Source organism: Thamnophis sirtalis, unplaced genomic scaffold (genome assembly GCF_051295495.1).
Source record: "Thamnophis sirtalis isolate CommonGarterSnake01/CBP01778 unplaced genomic scaffold, rThaSir2_p1.2 scaffold_4, whole genome shotgun sequence".
Lineage (NCBI taxonomy): Eukaryota > Metazoa > Chordata > Lepidosauria > Squamata > Natricidae > Thamnophis > Thamnophis sirtalis.
In genome coordinates this window covers 136,045,884-136,060,829 of record NW_028261384.1, presented here as the reverse complement: position 1 = coordinate 136,060,829, position 14,946 = coordinate 136,045,884, and the positions used below count along the sequence as shown (strand labels likewise).

General features: G+C 40.7%; 1 protein-coding gene across 1 annotated transcript; it reads right to left on the bottom strand.

Moving 5' to 3' along the window:
* Window positions 1-741: 741 nt before the first annotated feature.
* LOC148046815 (vomeronasal type-2 receptor 26-like) lies at window positions 742-13,138 on the bottom strand. The gene is made up of 5 exons (XM_087714982.1): window positions 13,047-13,138; window positions 5,103-5,394; window positions 3,875-4,744; window positions 1,777-1,903; window positions 742-1,640 (listed from the first exon to the last, which is right to left on the bottom strand). The coding sequence occupies exons 1-5, from the start codon at window positions 13,136-13,138 to the stop codon at window positions 742-744; spliced, it is 2,280 nt and encodes a 759-aa protein (XP_087571108.1).
* Between the last annotated feature and the right edge of the window lie 1,808 nt (window positions 13,139-14,946).

Below are 14,946 nucleotides of genomic sequence, written 5' to 3'. Positions count from 1 at the left end.
TTTTTAACAGTATGGTGACCCAATATTTATATAACAGTGCTTTAGGAATTGAAAGTATAAAACTCAGGAAAATGTCACTGGACATCATTGGAGTCAATATATGAAATATGCTAAGCAGCAACTAAGAAAACTAGATCAAAGTCAAGTTCTACAGGAGTGTTGAAAGAGTTAAACAATCTTAGAAAATGATGGAAATGCAACAACATGACCACTAATTTTGGAAAAAGCTTAAATAGGAATGAATCTTAAATATCCTACATCAAAGGTGGTATTCAGCAGGTTCTGATCAGTTCTGGAGAATTGGTAGTGGAAATTTTGAATAGTTCAGAGAACTGGTAAATACCACCGCTGACTGGCCCCCACCCCCATCTATTCTCCGCCTCCCAAGTTCCAGCTGTTCAGGGGGAAATGGGTATTTTGCAGTATGCTTCCCCTGCCACACCCATCAAGCCACGGCCACCAAGTCACGCCCTCAGAACCGGTAGTAAAAAAAAATTAAATCCCACCATTGCCCTACATTCCTTGACAGAAAAACATTTATGTTCATATAGATTTTATAAACACTTCTTGAGACAGCCAACAGTTTTTCTATATTTTCTTTCAGCAATTTTTTTACATAAATTCCTCTTTGAAAAAACTAAAAAAAGTGTTCCTACAACTTTATATGTGTTTCTTACAGTCTGCATTCTGTCTATTCCTTTTTTCAAGAAGTTCTATAAGCAAGAAAGATTGCACCATGTGCTAATTCCTCTTAATGAGTTGCTCCCTGTGGTTGAGGTCAGGCCGCAAAACAATGATGTAGCACTTTGGCAGGAATATGCATCCCAGTAATGCAGCGCTGGAGGCCAAGATGGAGAATACCTCCACAGCTACCATAGCTTTTCCTTTTGTGCTCAGATAGGCTGGAAAGAAGGAGATCCACACACTGGAAAAGGCCAACATGCTGAAGGTGATGAACTTGGCTTCGTTAAAGCTGGTAGGTAATTTACGGGCAAGGAAAGCCACAATAAAGCTGGCGATTGCCAAGATACCCATGTAGCCCAAGACACAAAAGAAGAAAAAAGGTGACCCCTCATTACATTGTAATATCATTTCTTGGAGCTCTGAGTGCATGTCCAACTCAGGGAATGGGGGAGATGTTGACAACCAAACAATACAAATCCATACTTGAAAGAGGGAGCAGGAAAGGACTATAGAAAGTGCCAATCTTTTCCCCACCCATCTCCTCATCTGAGATCCAGGTTTAGTGGCCATGAAAGCCACAACTACAGTGATGGTTTTGGCCAGTACACTAGAAATGGCCACTGAAAAAGTGATGCCAAACATTGATTGTCGGAGAAGGCAGGTCACTTTGCCAGGTTGGCTGAGGAAGAACAAAGAGGAGAGAAAACAGAGCAGAAGAGAGACAAGCAGGGCGTAGGTGAGGGACCGGTTGTTGGCTTTGACAATGGGAGTATCCTTATGCTTAATAAAGATTCCAAGTACCCAAAAGGTCAAGAAGAAGAAACCAAGAGCTGCTGAGGCTAAACCAATTCCTAAGTTTTCTTCAAAAGTTAGAAAGGCCAGCAGTTTCAGGATACATCCATTCTTTCCTTTATTTGGATAATGACTTTCTGGACATTTAAAACAGTCATCCATATCTGGGAGGAAAATCAAGAAATTTGTCATCTGGGCATTCTAAATTATTGAAATTCATTTTATTAATTTTATGTATCCTAAAGTTGTATCTTAAAATTTGCTTAAGTCTAATGAAAATTGGTAGAATTCCTTCCCTACCATTTTTATTTGAAATCTTCCCTTCTGTGCATGGAACACAGTCATAGCAGCAGAACTGATTTCCTTCAATCCCCTTTTTCCAGGATCCTGGGACACAAGGGCCATTGCATCGAGAAAATGGAAGAACCTGAATTGATGATAAACATGAAAATGTTTGAAAAAGGGGTTTTCTAAAACAGTTTATGAATTTTCTCCTTAATGGGGTAACATGATTATTGACATCCCAAAAAGATGCAGCCTTTAACAACTTCATCAGCAACTGAAAATAATGTAGAAATTATAATGAGGTACAGAAGCTCTTGTTTGAAAAGTAGAAAAAATAAATAATTATTACATAGTAACGATCTCATAGAAACATGGCCACCCTTGTGATTTCAAATGAAAATGCCCACAAAATATGCAATCCTGGTTTTTACATTATAATATCATATTTCTCAATTTGAGGAATCTTTGATCATCCACAACATTTGAAAGAATATGCCATTGTTTATTAAAAAGACTAGAAATTATATTTCTATAAAAAAGATTATGTTCAATATGGGATCATAATAGATTAAGGTGGAATCACTAATTCGATACCTGGTTAAAAGCTGGACTCCAAACAATCACATCATCATCAATCCATAATTCCTTTCCTTTTAGAGCCTGTAGATCCATGTTTCCAATTCTAACTTTCTGAAAGGATCTGTTTGGAAAAGTGATCAAGTTGATGATGTCAAATCCACCTATAGCTTCCCCTTTCTCACTCAGGAACACTCTTTCCCCAGCTGAATTGTTAAAAGAAATGCCTTGAAGATGTGAATGGAGCTACTTGAAAAGGAATGAAAGAAAGAGGTAATTAAAAACAATATAACAGAGAAGAGAAAATCATATTTAAGTTTCATTCCCTCATTCCTTCTTTTCCTATAAAAATTATTATGAACATTTCAAAAATTGAGAATCAATATTGCCTGATAATGTACATGTCCTGTCTGTCTGTCTGTCTGTCCGTCTGTTTATCTATCTGTCTATATCTGTCTATATCTATCCGTATCTATCTATCTATCTATCTATCTATCTATCTATCTATCTATCTATCTATCTATCTATCTATCTATCTATCTATCTATCTATCTAATTGATATTAATATAAGGAAGAGTAAGAATGAACTGAAGCAGAATGAATAAAAGGTATGGAATTATGTACCTTCCTTAAATTATGATTTAGATCAATCATGTCAAACTCACACCATCATGCCATCATGTGACATGTCACAACTTTTCCCCACTTCACGAAACCAGGGCTGAGCATTGACATCCGGCCCATGGGCCATGAGTTTGACACAAATGATTTAAACAATTCATTCACCTTGATCATATCTAATCTTTCCTCATTGCCCGTTACTCAAATTTTAGATTCTGACACTATAGTATTCCTCCATAGAGAGATGTGTGATAGAGATTATTGCACACATGTTTCATGTTTCATCTGTGGATTTCACAACTAAAAGACCCACTTTTATTTCACTCCTCTAAAACTCTGATAGAGACAGAAAGCTCAGCTTGTTACCCACAACAAGTCCATGAGCCCCATAGAAAATTCTTGGAAAATTGATTATTGTTGGAGGAGGCAATGAAAAGTAATCTAAATTATTATTTTAACTATCTCGTATTTTGCAATGTATAGTAATTTACTCAATAACTTCACTGAGAACTAAGCCATAATTTATGCAGTAGCATCAGAATAAGAACACAAATTATTTTTTTTTCCAAAATCTATTCAAGACAGAACAGCATTTCCGAGTCAGAAGACTTGGAGGTCTTCTAATCCAATACCCTACTCAAGTAGGAGACCCTATGCTATTTCAGATCAGTGGCTGTCCTTCTCTTCATAAACATCTCCAGTGTTGGAGCATTCAAAACTTTTGAAGACAAGCTGTTGCACCAATTAATGGTTAATCGTTCTCACCATCACAAAATTCCTCCTTACTTCTAGGTTGTTTCTCAGGCTTGATTTCACATGCAGAAAATATTAAGACTTTCCACAATGGCTCCAAAAAGTAATTCTATGTCAAACTGCTTATTGAAATAACAGAAGTTTCCAAAGCAAAGGGAATACCTGCCAAGCTCGGAGATGTGGAAGGTCAGGATTTTTACTCATTATTGGTTTTTTTCTATTGTACTGTAAAGTGTACAGAGCCTGCAAAGCATGAGCCACAGCATAAACAGCATTGTAGACGCTGTAGCTATGGCCAGTCATTTCCATTTCAAAGGCAGGTCCAGGAAGATCCTCTAGGTTCATCTCCTCAGTGCATATTCTACCTTCCTTCTGTATTTCTTGTAACTCTTGTTTTGGAAATGAACAATCAAATGCTTGTTCCCAAACTTCCTGCAGAAACTGATCTCTGTAGTCTGAAAGAGGATTCATGGTCTGAAGAAATTCCTTGAAATTTGCAACAGCTGTTGAATGAATGGCGAAGGAAATAGCCCCATGGAACATGGTGAGATCCAATGTGATTTGAAATCCTGATACCATGAAATCAATCTGAGCAGTCATGATCCACACCCTTCTAAATAATGTCATTTCCTTGCTTTCAGGATCTATCAAAAATATGACAACTCTCAGCCACATAATTGTCAATGATTCTCCATAGACAAGAAATGCATTGGCTTGGCTGTTTTTCCAATTCACCGATATAATTAAGATTCTTTTAATTACTACTAAAGTGTCTTCCAAGTGGATTAGCTGTTCAAGTCTTTCTATGAATGCTGAGCAAACTCCATTCTCTGCAAGCAAGGGCTGCATTTTCTGTAAGAAATTTTCTCCATCGTTGTTATCAACAGCAAATATCCCAATCCATGTCCACCTGAAATGATGAAGCAGTTGGATAATCCCACTGTACTGATGATCTTCTTTGGGGACCATGAAATAAATTGAAGAGGGTTTATTGATCTCAAATTGTTCTTGGGGTAATGAGCCGTATGTCAGCTGCAAGAAAGTGGAGTAGTATTCTTTTAAGTTGTAAGATCAAATGCAATCATTCTGATCTTTTTTTAATATAAAATATATGCAAGGAAGGAATTGTTTCCCTAAAACTCTTTCAAGTATAAATTTGAAAGGGATTTATTGGAATTATTTTTTTAAAAAATAGAATTGATCAATTCTTTTGATAGAAATAAAGAATACTGTTCTCAATTTTTCCTCAGGGGTAGACTGTCTATGGATGTTAATGTTAATAATATTAAATGTTAATAAAAACATAACCCTAATCTGCTCCTTAATTAATCCAGAACAACATCAGGAACAGACTATAGAATTGTTCTCCTTTAGCCCTTTCACAACTTACCTGAGGAATTTTGATGAATTCTGTAATTTTAGCAATATGAGATGATGTGACAAAATCCAGTCCCCCAATGATAGCCATGAGATTTTTCTGGCTGTCACACTTGTAATTAGGGACAAAATCCTGGGATTTGAAAAGCAGGTCCAGAGTGGTGCGATAGGTCATCCTTGCATTGTAGTAACTGTCACAGATGTGAAACCCAAGAGTAATGTTAGGTAAGATCTGTGAGTCTTCATTGATCTCCTTCACAGCAAAAGCCAAGGCGAGAATATGTTGATGGAATTTGAGGAATATACTGCAAAAATTTAAATAGCCGAATTGAAAGAGAAAATTGACAATTCTCATAACAACATTTCTGTATGAATAACAAATATTTCTTTCTATGACAGTAATAGAAAGAAAATATTACAATAAAATACAATAGCAGAGTTGGAAGGGGTCTAGGAGGTCTTCTAGTCCAACCCCCTGAAGAGGCAGGAAATCCTACACCACTTCAGACAAATGGCTATCCAACATCTTCTTAACAACTTCCAGGGGCATTCACAACTTCTGGAGCCAAGCTGTTCCACTGATTAATTGTTCCAACTGTCAGGAAATTTCTCCTAAGTTCTAACTTCCTTCTCTCCTTGATTAGTTTCCACCCATTGCTGCTTCTTCTGCCCTCAGGTGCTTTGGAGAACAGTTTGATGCCCTCTTCTCTGAGGCAACATCTGAGATACTGGAACACTGCTATCAGGTCTCCCCTAGTCCTTCTTTTCATTAAACTAGACATAACCAGTTCCTGCAACCATTTAGCCTCCACTCCCCTAATCATGTTTGTTGCTCTTCTCTGTACTCTTTCTAGATTCTCCACATCATTTTTACAACATGGTGACCAAAATTGAATGCAGTATTCCAAGTGTGGCCTTACCAAGGCATTATGAAGTGGTATTAACACTTCACATGATCTTGATTCTATCCCTCTGCTTATGCAGCCAAGAACTGTGTTGGCTTTTTTGGCAGCTGCTGCACATTGCTCATATTTAAATAGTTGCCCACTAGGATTCCAAGATCCCTCTCACAGTTCACTATTGAGCAAGGTACTACCTATACTGTACCTGTGCATTTTGTTTTTCTTGCCTAAATGTAGAACCTTACTTTTTTCACCATTGAATTTCATTTTGTTAGATAGTGCCTAATGTTCAAATTTGTCAAGATCCTTCTGTATCTTAAGCTATCTTCTAGAGTGTTGGCTATTCCTGCCAACTTGGTGTCATCTGAAAATTTGATGAGTTCCACATTTATCCTCTCATCTAGATCATTGATGAAGATGTTGAAGAGTACTGGGCCTAAAACAGAGCCTTGGGGTATTCCACTGCATACCTCCCTCCATACAGATGCAGTTCCATTGAGGACTACACATTGAGTATGGTTGGTTGGTCACCAGTTATGAATCCATCTTGTGGTGATGCTGTCTAACCCACATTTTTGTACTTTATATAGTAGTAGTTTATGGTGTACTTTATCAAATGCCTTGCTGAAGTCCAAGTAAATTATATCGATGGCATTCCTCTGGTCCACTAATTTTGTCACTTTGTCGAAGAATGCAATAAGATTAGTCTGGCATGATCTGTTTTTGACAAACCCATGTTGGCTTTTGGCGATCACTTTGTTTGCTTCTAGGTATTCGCTAATTTGTTGCTTGATTATCTATTCCAGAATCTTCCATGGTATTGAGGTCAGGCTGATAGGGCTGTAGTTTCCTGGATCTATTTTTTTCCCTTTTTTTGAAGATGGGAACCACATCAGCTCTTTTCCAGTCCTCTGTCAGTTTCCCGGTGCTCCAGGATCTCTGAAAGATATAGTTCAGTATCTGAGATCTCATCTGCCAGTTCCTTCAGAACCCTGGAGTGTAATCCATCCGATCCTGGTGATTTTAACTTGTCTAGGGTAGATAGGTGCTGACTTACCATTTTCTTCCCTATTTCAACTTGTGTTCGTAATCTGATTTTTGTGGTGCTGTTTTTGGTAAGTTGGACTGTTTTTTCCTTTGTGTAAAGACGGATGACAAAAATGAGTTAAATAGTTCTACTTTCTCTCTGTTGCTTGTTACCTTCTTGTCACCATTTTCTCCCAGCAATGAACCAATTGTTTCCTTAACTTTTTTTCTTGTTTTTAACAAGTTGGAAGAAGCTTTTTTTGTTAATTTTTACTTTCGTGGCAAGCCTTTCTTCATTGTGAGCCTTAGCTTTCCTCACTTCGTCTTTAGGCTCAAGCTATTTGCTGATATTCTGCCTTAGTTATGTCCCCCTCTTTCCACTTGTTATATTTATCCTTTTTGTCTTTCAATTTGTCAGAGAGCCATGCTGGTTTCTTTTGGGAGCAGTTATTTTTCTTCTTCATTGGTATTGTTCTAGACTGGGCATTTATAATCTCATTTTTCAAAATTTCCCAAGCTTCTTGAGTTGTTTTCCCCTTGAGGATTCTCATCCATGGAATCCTTCCCAAGCTTTTTCTAAGTTCATTGAAATTAACACTCTTAAAGTCCAATACTCTAGTTCTTCTTTGTTCTACTAATTGTGTTTGCATAACATTGAATTGCAGTATTTCATGATCGCTTCCCCCAAGGTTCCTCTAGCTTCAACACCTTCTATCATTTCCTCTCTGTTAGTGAGAATTAATATGGCCAATGCCCTTTTTCCCTTCTCTACCTTTTGGGAAACAAAGTCGTCTGCTAGGTATGTTAGGAACCTGTTGGATCTTCCACTTGGTACAGAGTGTTTCCCAGTTGATGTCAGGGTAGCTAAAATCCCCCATTACTATTGTGGTGTGCTACCTACATACCTTAATTAGCTGACTAGCAAAAAGTTCATCTACTTCCTCTGCTTGGTTGGGTTTCCTGTATTATAGACCTATGGCAATGTCATTTCCCCCCACTTTAATGTTGACCCAAATGCATTCAAGATAGTTCTCATCATTGTTGTGTTCTATTTCTGTAGAGATGTAGTTATTTTTTATATATAGTGCAACTCCACCTCCTCTTTTATTTGGTCTATTTCTTTTAAATAATTTAAATCCTTCTAGCTGTATGTTCCAATTGTGAGATTCATCCCACCAAGTTTCTGTAATGGCAACAATATCATATCTGCCCTCATTTACTTGAATTTCTAATTCACCTGTTTATTCCTCATATTCTGTGCATTGTTTTATAGACATTTCAGTCCACTCTGACTCCGTGTAACCTGTGTTATGCTTGACTGCCCCTATTTTCTTGCCACTTGTATGATTTGTGCACATGGAATGGCACTCACTATTAAATACTTGGTTTTGTTTGAGAGCAGGACTGATAATCTTACTCACACAAACATCTATGTTACATGCACTCATAACCCTATGAATTTTAGATTGCTGGGGACAGAAATGTTCTGTTTCAATTAATTCTCTGTCCCCGATTTTCAGTTTAAATGTTTATCCAGATAATCTATGAATTTAATTCCAAGTAACTCAGTCCCTTTCTTGGATGGGTGCAAACCAGCTCTTTTGTACAGTTGTTCATTGGACTAGCTGCAGGCATCATGACCAATAAAACCAAAACCTTCCCTTTTACACCACTCTTTAGCCACACATTAAACTCTGATACCCACTGGCCCTTCCCTTTTTGTTCCTTATATACTGGTATAACCACTGAGAAGATAAGCCTACAGCCTATATTACTAAGTTCATACCCCAAGCTCTGGAAATCATTCTGCACGGAAAGTACACCTTTTTAGTCTTTCTAAAATTTCTACAGAGGGGCTTGGTTGTTCTCTGAGCTTGGTTGTTTTCTTGCAGACATTTAATTATCCAAAGTAATGTAGGTAACATCATCACAACCCAGCACTGATGATGTTATCTATTTTGACTAATGAAATGTCTCCACGAAACAATCAATGTGAGAAAGACCCCTTGTTTCCACCCTGAACTAAAATATTCTCTTATATTTCTGCAGAGTTCAAATTTAATTGACCCAGAATTTCCCTGACTTCCAAGAAATATGTTTGGCAATAATGCAAATGGTCACTTTATTCTAAACACTATATTTTCTATGACATTTTCAAAAAAACCATTTATGAACAGATTCAGGAGGTATCGCTTATTTATCAAATGTATATTTTGTGAAGAGAGAGAATGCCAAATCTTTCTAAAAAATATTTTTATCCCAATAAATCTTCACTTAGAAATTTCTTGATCTGAACTTTTTTACATTTCATGTGAAATACTTTAAGATAATGTAAAGAAGGTTATTTCTCCTTTCTTAACCATATACAATTGAAGGAAAGAGAAGGCATAGGTGATATTAAAAATCCTGCATTTGTGGGCAAACAACTTTTTAGTCATATAAAGGATTTTTTGAAAATCTGGGTAAGATTAGATAGAGAGAGAAAAATTCTTACACTGGTATGTCATAAGGTTTCTTAGAAGGGTTTTCATTAAATTTAATTTCAATAAGGTGGTATGTGAAGTGAGATGCCATCCCACCAATGATGAAGTCTCCAGGCTGGTACCACTCATGTGGAATAAGGAAAGAATCACTTGCAGGGCATTTCAGAGTCATTACTTTGTGCACCAAAAACATCATAAGAAACATCTTCATGCTTTTGTTATTGTGAAAATGTTTTCCCTTCCATCCTCTTGATCAGAAAGTAGCTAGAGTCCAGTACTTCATCTAAAGATTGATTCAAGGGTTATATCTGATAATGCACCTCATGAGAAAATTTATTCTTTTCTATTTGAAGATCTGTATAAGCACAAAGTTGTATCCTGAATTCCACCTGTAATTGAACAGTTACTCTGGCTGAAGAGGACAGAGGGTAGAAAATTGAAGCAATGAGTCCTGGAGTTCAAATGTTTTTTTTTTATATCCAAGGCTGATGCTTTGTTATGGAATATCATTTCCTTTCTGTGCAGCCTTTGGTGTTTTGGCTACCTAAGAAAATATGGTGGTTCCTGTAGGAGATAATTATTTTGTTTTGATGAAATAATAATTGGTTACTGGTTCAAGTATTTTTTTTATATGAGCAAATGCCAATGAAATTATATAAAGGAGATTTGCAATTAAATATATGCCCAGTTGTTGAAACTGTTGACAGTGTTTTTTGAATCTACAATTTTTCACAAAAGAAAATATGAACAGGTCTGTCATGCTCCCAATGGAGCCTGACTCTGTTGAGCAATTTGAGCCAGAACTGGAGCCAACAGAAATCAACTTCATTGACTTCAAAGGGAAATGGGGAGGGGCAGTCTACACTCAGGCCAGGGTCTTTCAGGATTGGGATGAGAGACAGAATGAGAGACAGAGACAGAGAAAGAGACAGAGACAGAGACAGAGAGAGAGGGAGGCTCTGGGACATATCATGAATGTGGGAGTTTTTGGGGAAATTTGGAGCAACAAAGCAGCCCTTTCAACTGCCAGTTGCCTATGTTGCCTCTGTGCCATGCCCCGGGTCATCACAAGATCCACTAGGTATCAGTCATTTATTTATGTAATTTTTTTTCAAGGAGTAAAAATTTAGAACTTCAAACATCACTAAAAATCTTCAAAAGGTTCCCTGCACTGAAGTTTCATGCAGTCTATTGCAAACACTTTAACATTACCTAAAGCAGGGGTCGCCAATCCCTGGTCCATGGACTGGAATTAGTTCATGGTTTGCGAGAAACTGGGCTGCATAAACAAGGAAATTCCTATCCATGGGATGTGGGCAGCATGGGAAATCATGCCCCTCCAGTTCACCACAGGTGCCCCGACATACATCCATGTTGAGTTGGCCATGTTGGCCACACCCATCCCATCTCCCCAAGGTCAAACACAACCTTGATGTGGCCCTCAATGAGATCGAGTTTGATTCTCCTCCTCTATCAGATTTGATTTTCTTGAAAAATGCGAGACTTCTAATTGGAAGCCAAATCAAGTCGCTCTTTATTATGGTTTACTATTTATTATAGTCAGCATACATTTGGAGTAAAGGATGAGACAGAAGGAGAATACAAAGAACATAGAATAATAGAGTCGGAAAGGTCTCCAAGTTGTTAATGTTGGGGGAAAGCAGGGCCCGTCAAATTGAGAACCCCAGAGTACGGGTGTTTTACTATTATTACATACATCCATTATTTAAAGAGGGTGAGCAATTAAACCGGGATTCTGGGAAGTAGTAAAATTTACATTACCATCCGAATTGCAGGATCGCCCTGCCAGATGGAAGTGGATACAGGGTGGGCAACAACAATTGTATCCTGGCAGACCCTACAAAGATTGTTGCCACACAGAGTCAAGCAGAAGCTTAGGTGAAGCCATATTAGGTGAACAACTGGATAATTAATTCAAGAAGACATACTGGAACCAGTGGACCACGACAAGTGGGAAACCCCTTTCGTGACACCAGTGAAACCAGAAGGGTCACTCTGAATTTATGCTGATTATAAATGTACTCTTAATAAGGCTTTTCAACCGAATGCATATCCATTACCAGTGGTGTAGCACTTGTTACATTCGCTGGGGGGGGGGGGGAGGAAGATATTCACAAAGTTAGATCTGGCCCAAGCTTACCAACAGCTCCCCATGGATGATGCCACTGCAGAAGCCCAAACTATTATAATGTATTGGGGGGGGGCATTCTGCTATCGCCTGCAGTTTGGGGTAAGGTTGGACCAAGGTTTGTAACAAAGCCTGATGGAAAGGTTTCTACACAGCATCCCTGGGGTTGTCCCCTACTTCAATGATGTGCTCATATCTGCTGCCAGTAAACCTGAACTAGTTGAATGACTACGACCAGTGTTACAAAGATACCAAGAGGCTGGGCTAAAGGTAAAGGAAGAAAAGCTTAAAGTAGCAGTAAATCAAGTAAAGTTTCTGGGTTACTTGGTTGATGCATATGGATTGCACCCTACCAAAGAGAAAGTACAAGCAACACATTCTGTACCAACACCAAAGAATAAGATGTTACTCCAGGCCTTCTTGGGACTCCTCAATTTCTATAGTGTGTTTTTGTGACAGCAGGCGTCTTTGGCTGAACCACTACACTGGCTATTAGGAAAAAAGGTGCTGTGGGTTTGGGGATGCAGAGAAGTGGCCACATTTATGGGGGTGAAAAAATTAATTTCCTTGGACAGTGTCCTAGTCCAATATAATGAATGCCTGCCATTAGTACTGACATGCGATGCATCCCCATTTGGAGTTGGGGGCATTTTAAGTCATCACCTTCCAGACAATCGTGAAGCTCCAATAGTGTTCTTTTCCAGGACATTATCATCAGCTGAGAGGAACTATAGCCAACATGATAAAGAGACATTAACTGCAGTTGCCAGTATTAAGAGATTCCATGAATATGCTTATGGAAGGAAATTTGATTTAGTAACAGATCATAAGCCACTGCTGGGACTAATTGTGTAAAGAAATAGGAAGTGTAGAGTTTAAGCCATTCCCTGTGTGGCAGTATGAACTTTCTGTGCAAAAGTGGGGGAACTGGGTAGTTATACCCTCAATGCTAAGGAAATCACTGCTAGAGAGGCTACATAAAAACCACCCCGGGATCGTAAGGATGAAGGTGTTGGCTCATAGCTATCTGTGGTGGCCAAATATAGATAGGGAATTGGTAGCATTGTGCCAAGCATGCCAGGAATTGAGACTGGCACCTCCTTCAGGGCCACCCGCATGTGCCAGAAGATGGCTGCCGAGTTTTTCGCTCCGGCTTGGGCTGCTGAGAAAATAGCTTGGAAGAAGGTTGGAACCCTGGTCCAGGAGCCTGGTTTCGCAGCTGGAAGGAGTAAGAACCCCCCAGAAAACCCATGCTAGCAGCATACTGTGGAGACTTGCCTCCCCAGAGCTGCTAAGCTTGGAAGACGCGGACGACACAGGAGATACCGAAAAAAGCGCTGGGACTGGGGCGGAGGCTGCTGAAGCTTCAGACGCGGCTTGGGGGAAGTTGCCGATACCTATGCGGCTTACTAACATGGTGTAGGGATGCTGCTGCCGGGATTCCTGGAGTTTTGGAGCTTGGAGGGCAGTCCCGAGTGGCCTTCGGCATTGTCGGACACCCCCCCTCCACGGCTGTTGGGAACTGTGTGGCTCTGCTGCGGTCATTGGGAGCCTTGGGGCTGAATCAGGATGCTAAAGATACTGAGGGCGTGTTTCCACACTGGTGGGCGACACTGGCGGATGGCGAGCATTTCTTTTTGATTACTGAGACGTCGTTGGGCCTTCCCCCCCCCCATGGAGGCAATACGGGTGGTTTACAACCCCTTCCCTCCCTCATAGAGTCTGTGAAAGATACTTGATGCTGGACGGTGTGTTACATGAGGCACCTTCGCCTCGCCTAAGGAAGGGGCGGTTTGACTGTCAACAGAGGGGTCGGGACTGGACGGCAGGTTTTGCTGCCGCCATTTCAGTTCCCTAGGCCGCCTCCCCCCCGATGGCGGTGCTCTGTTTAATCATTGGTTGCCTGCAACATCATTCGTTAACACCCGCCCAGCTTGCAGAATCTTCGGGAATTAAATTGGACTGCCTTTGTTTCAGAGGGGGAAAAAACAATCTGGGCGCCCAGAGAGACTGGACGATCTGGGCGGTTGGCTGCAACTACCACCGCCATAGCCCTTTTGGATGCCCCACCTCCCCCTGTGGCTCAACCTTTGTACGATCATTACCCTCGTTCTCTCCTGAACTTTGCTTATTTAGGCCTACAATAGTGCCTTGGCTTTTTGGACAAACGGGGATGCCCATTGTGCATAGGAAGACCTTTCCACCCCCCACAACTACCTTAGACTCTTGGGACCTTTTCAGCCTTACCGGAGGAGTGAGCACTTAGGAATGTGGTGTGAATGGTATGCCTGACCAATGACTGCACCCACTTTTTAAATTCATTATCGTTGTATTTTTGTGTTTTAACTGACCTATGTGGGGAATGTATGGATGAGTGGCCGTGTTTGTATGGGAGGATGTTTGATTCAATGGATCTGTCGGGAAACGCAGGGGCTATTGGGGTGGGTAGAGAAACCACAGACACGGGAGCGGGTCGGAGCATTATGGTCTTAAGAGGGAGGGGCAGATATGGCGGGAACTTTAGGGTGGGCCATTACTGGGGAAGGAGGGCTCGCTACGTCACAGAGATCTCCCCTTCCGGCCCTATGAGTCCCACTCCAAGGCCAGGTGGCACGAGTAATCTGGACCCTGGTCTCAGGCTGCTGTCGCTAAATGCCAGGTCTGTAGTTCATAAGGCTCCCCTCGTTTGGGACTTAATTTTAGACGAGAGGGCAAGACCTGGCATGTATTACTGAAACCTGGCTGGGCCCGGAGGGAGGAGGCCCCCTCGTAGAGATGTGCCCAGAGGATTTTCAGGTGCTTCATCAGCCGTGGCCTCAGTGAAGGGGTGGGGGTGTGGCCATCGTTATCTGGGAGTCTTTAGTACCTCGTAGGATCCCTGCTCCGGAGCTTGCCGGGTGTGAGTCCCTGCTGGTGAAGTTGGACCTCAAGGGTCAAGTGGGTCTGCTGTTAACGTACCTGCCTCCCAACAGTGTTGTGGCAGCCCTCCCCTCGCTCCTCGACTCGGTAGCTGAATTGGCAGTTGAGTTTCCCAGGCTTATGGTTCTGGGAGATTTCAACCTGCCTTCTCTCGGCGCTCACTCTGATGGAGCACAGGAGTTCATGGCTTCCATGACAGCCATGGGCTTGACCCAAGCAATTCGGGGCCCAACTCACTCGGCGGGCCACATGCTCGACCTCGTATTTCTCTCGGAGCAGTGGAGTTGTGACCTTGGTCTGAGGGGTAGTGAGATCTTACCCCTGTCATGGTCGGACCACTACCTACTGAGGCTTGACTTTCGGAGACCAAACCCCCAC